Source organism: Triticum aestivum, chromosome 6D (genome assembly GCF_018294505.1).
Source record: "Triticum aestivum cultivar Chinese Spring chromosome 6D, IWGSC CS RefSeq v2.1, whole genome shotgun sequence".
NCBI lineage: Eukaryota > Viridiplantae > Streptophyta > Magnoliopsida > Poales > Poaceae > Triticum > Triticum aestivum.
The window spans coordinates 430,951,989-430,956,072 of NC_057811.1; the positions used below are offsets into that span (position 1 = coordinate 430,951,989).

Sequence of the window (4,084 nt, forward strand, 5' to 3'; positions counted from 1 at the left end):
CGGGCGGGTCGCGAGGCGGAAGGGGAATGAAGTGGCGGTTGGGCGTTTGGCGGGCGGCCGCAGTTTTACATCAGTTGCATCTCGTGATGTAAATTTGCATCACGAAGTTTTTAATTTTACATCTTCGGGAGGCGGTGGTCCAATTTTTTTTACATATGGATCGGTTGTTGGAGCATCGTTTTTTCTCTCGAAGCTCCAAAGTTAGTTATTTTTATATATGGACCGTCTATTGGAGATGCTCTAATACCCTCGAAAAAAAAAGAAGGTAGTGTAATAGGAGGTCGCTTGGTGTAAATCAAAGACTTGGTTTTCATGACCGAACGGCGTGATGCAGGCAGTTCGTCACCTTGCGTCCCCATTCCCCACTCCTCCCCAGTTAAAAAAGAAACGGTCGAGCACGAGCCAGCCTGAAAGCAACGCCCGCTCCGATCAATCAAAAAGGAAAAGAAAAGAAAAAACTGGTTTTGAACGTCTCGCGATACGCCGACATCCACGACGGCGGGGACGCGAAAAGCACTTCTCCATCTCGCATGCACGGTAGGTAGGTGGGCCGGCGTCGACCTGAGCGCCCGTGTTAAACAACGCAACTCCCCAGGTCGGCCTTATCCTGTGACTGTGAGCTCTCGCTTTCACACCCCCTGACGGTGGGAGCGCTGACTATTCTCATCACACTTCTTCTTCCGCAACCGGTCAAAGTCCTGGATCGAGTCCGTTGTCAGCGTTCTGTCCGATAGACGGTGCGCGGTTAGCACCGTGGCACAGTTTCATTAAGCTGGTTTAGTCACCGCTTCTCTTTTCTTTTCTTTTTTGCACCGTCACGTAATAAACTTGGTTTCTGAATCGAAAAAGCAATCATAGTACCGTAGCATGTAAGTATAGGACAAGGAAATCGTGTTTTAGTGTTTACCACCCCTGAGATAGGAATAGGTTTCAGCTGCCTTTTAATACTAGATCGATAATATGAGCATATTTTTTACTAGAGCACCACATCAAAGGATGAATCTTCCGAATAAATGACACTTCAAATAAAAATAGCAAGTAATAATGTAGTTGAATTCATATTCATAAAAAGGATTGATTATCCAAATATACTCCAATAAACCTCAAAATCGCCACATATTATGAAATAGATTTTGTCCAAGGCAAACTTGATTCTACTGAATAAATGACAGTGTGCCACAAAAGACGAGTCCACTGAATAAATGACACCTCGGTACATACAAATATCTGGGACACGTATAGAGTACTACGGAAATACATTTAATTTTGTCCAAGTAAGGCGGATTTGACAACGTATAACGTGTGAGAACAGCTCGAATACCGCCGTAACCAGCCGTCGCACGTCGGCAGCGCTCATCTGCTCACTCGCTCTCGCGGCTCTCCCCGTTTCCACCTCCCTTCCCACGACAAGAACGTGCGTCCAAAAAAAAATCCCGCACGTCGTCCTACTATAAATGGCAGCCACGGGCCCAAACTACCTGAAACATCAGTGGGATCACGATAACGCAAGCCGACCACCTCAGCACACGAACGCGCGCAGCCCAAAAACTTTCTCGCGACACCGACCTCACCTCGGACTCCACGTCGCCATGGTGCCGAGGCTGGAGCGCGGCGGCGCCGGCGGGTTCCAGCTCCCGAACTCCGAGCAGGAGAACTCGCTCTTCCTCCGCGCGCTCATCTCCGTCGTCTCCGGGGACACCGCGGCCCCCGCCTTGCAACCGGAGCTGTCGACGCCGCCCTTTGCTGCTCCGGCGCCTGCGGCTGCGGCTGCTGCGTGCGCCAGGTGCGGCGTGGACGGGTGCCCCGGCTGCGAGTTTGCCGCCGCGGCCGCGGCGACGACCGGGTCGAGCAGCGAGGGAGAGGAGTGCTCGGCCGCGAGCTTCGTGAAGAACGGCGGCGTGGGCAAGCGGCGGGCTGGCGGCGGCGGGAGCAAGTTCCGGGGCGTGCGGCAGCGGCCGTGGGGCAAGTGGGCCGCGGAGATCCGCGACCCGCACCGCGCCGTGCGCAAGTGGCTCGGCACCTTCGACACCGCCGCCGAGGCCGCCCGCGCCTACGACGTCGCCGCGCTCGAGTTCCGCGGCCACCGCGCCAAGCTCAACTTCCCGGCCGGAGCCACGTCCGCGTCTGCTTCTGCTTCCTCCTGGGCGGCTGCGCAGCCCCGTCCCCAGCGGCAGCAAAGGCCAGAGAGCCCTCGCGAGAAGTGCGGGTCAAATGCGTCGTCGCCGGTGCACGTCCCGCGGCTGCCGGAGCAGGGGAGGCCGGTGGCGCGGGAGCAGGAGATCTGGGACGGGCTGCACGAGATCATGATGATGGACGACGGCAACTTCTGGTCCAACCCCAAGCCATGATCACCACCGCTCATTACCTCGTTCTCCTCATGTTCCATTGCGACTACATAATAAAGCTTAGTACAAAATGAGTTCAATAAACGATATGCACAATGTTCCATGGGTTATATCCGACAGTTTCGTGCAAAATGTGCACAATGCTCGCAAGATTCTTTCACACAAAGACTGCTTCACAATGTGCAGGTATCGTTTTGTACTGTTCATCTAAGAAAATCGTTTTGTACTCGCTAAACTCTGGGTGCAGTACGGCAGTCCTTATCCTTGTTATTACTCATCGCTCGTATCCATGAGATATTTGGCACCGCCTTTTTGACCGTTCAGCGAATCGCTCGCGCGCTGTTCCTGTTCACGATCACAACCCCAAAGCTGATGAAGATTGGGCCCCGTGGCGTAGAAACGAGCGTTTGTCACGTCTTAATTAATCCACCGTCGTTTCGCACGGTTGAAGCAGTTGCCTGCCCCACTTTTGACCACAGATACTTTCCACTGGATCTGATCGATGGTGGAAAATAAGCATAAGTACTACTAACAAAAGAAAAGAACATGTACTTGGACTTGCTTTGGAGGCAAAGGAAAGAACATGGTATCTGCATGGCCCTGGTCCAAATCCAATGCAAAGTACTCCCTCCGTTCCTAAATATTTGTCTTTCTAGACATTTCAAATGGACTACAACATACGGATGTATGTAGCCATATTTTAGAGTGTAGATTCACCCATTTTACTTCGTATGTAATCACTTGTTAAAATCTCTAGAAAGACAAATATTTAGAAACGGAGGGAGTATACTCGATCTGGATCCCTGAAGCAGAGGACAGGCAACGCCGGTCTGTCATCCTGATTCCCTCCCCTGTAAACAAAGGCCAAAAACGCGCACTCACCGTCCAAAACCTCGCAACCAGACAGCGCTGAATATTGACGTTACTTGATGTAGAGGCTAGAGAAAGGGACCTGTACATTATTATTATCTTACGTACACGTACGTACCCAGACGGTTCGCGCTACGCGGAAACCCCAGCCTGCTGCCCGCGAAGCTGACTTCCTCCTTCAGCATCACGTCAGGCAGCGTGGGCAGCCGGATGTATGACCGATCTTTGATTATCAGGAGATGAGATTCTCCTCGATGAATTAGCATGGCGATTTAAATAAGCACCACGGGGATTGTTCCTTCTCGAGAGAAGAAGGAATCCAGGGGCCTCTCTGCGCCACCCATTTTTTTTAAACGAAGGTAAAAGCTTTGCCTTACCCATTAATTAAGAAAGAAAAGAGTTTGTTACATGTCACTCAATACATGGCATGAGATCATTGTCGCAAAATAAGAGACCCTAATTTTTTTGCACCGCCGATGACCCAAAGGTTAGCCTCAGTATCGATGGAGTCAAGCAATGTAGGTGGAGGGGCGCTCTTGTGCTTGAAGACCCTTGCGTTTCGCTCATTCCAGACGGTCCACGTAACAAGCATGGTGAGGGACGCCTTGGCTTGGAGGTTTGACATGCCATTGTCGCAAGTACTTGCCCACCAAGCCTCAACCGAGTCGAAAAGGGGCCAACCGTTGGTGTCAAGACCGTGAATGTGGTATTTGTCAATGATCAAAGACCAAAGCCTTCATGTGTAGCGGCATTTGAAGAAGAGATGAGACCCACATTCCCGCACTCTCTTGCAAAGAGGGCAGAGATCACAGTTGGGCCATCCACGTTTGGCCAATCTATCGGCGGGCCAAATTCTGTCTTGCAACGCC

General features: G+C 51.7%; 1 protein-coding gene across 1 annotated transcript; it reads left to right on the top strand.

The window, feature by feature from the left end:
• Positions 1 to 1,477: 1,477 nt before the first annotated feature.
• Positions 1,478 to 2,524, top strand: LOC123145598 (ethylene-responsive transcription factor ERF109). The gene has a single exon (XM_044565063.1). It carries the CDS (start codon positions 1,590 to 1,592, stop codon positions 2,346 to 2,348), a length of 759 nt encoding a protein of 252 aa, XP_044420998.1. The 5' UTR covers positions 1,478 to 1,589; the 3' UTR covers positions 2,349 to 2,524.
• The last annotated feature ends 1,560 nt before the right edge of the window (positions 2,525 to 4,084 follow it).

Bases quoted from the DNA above. Each gene is read 5' to 3' on its own strand.
- LOC123145598 (XM_044565063.1), top strand. From the start codon at position 1,590: ATGGTGCCGAGGCTGGAGCGCGGCGGCGCCGGCGGGTTCCAGCTCCCG.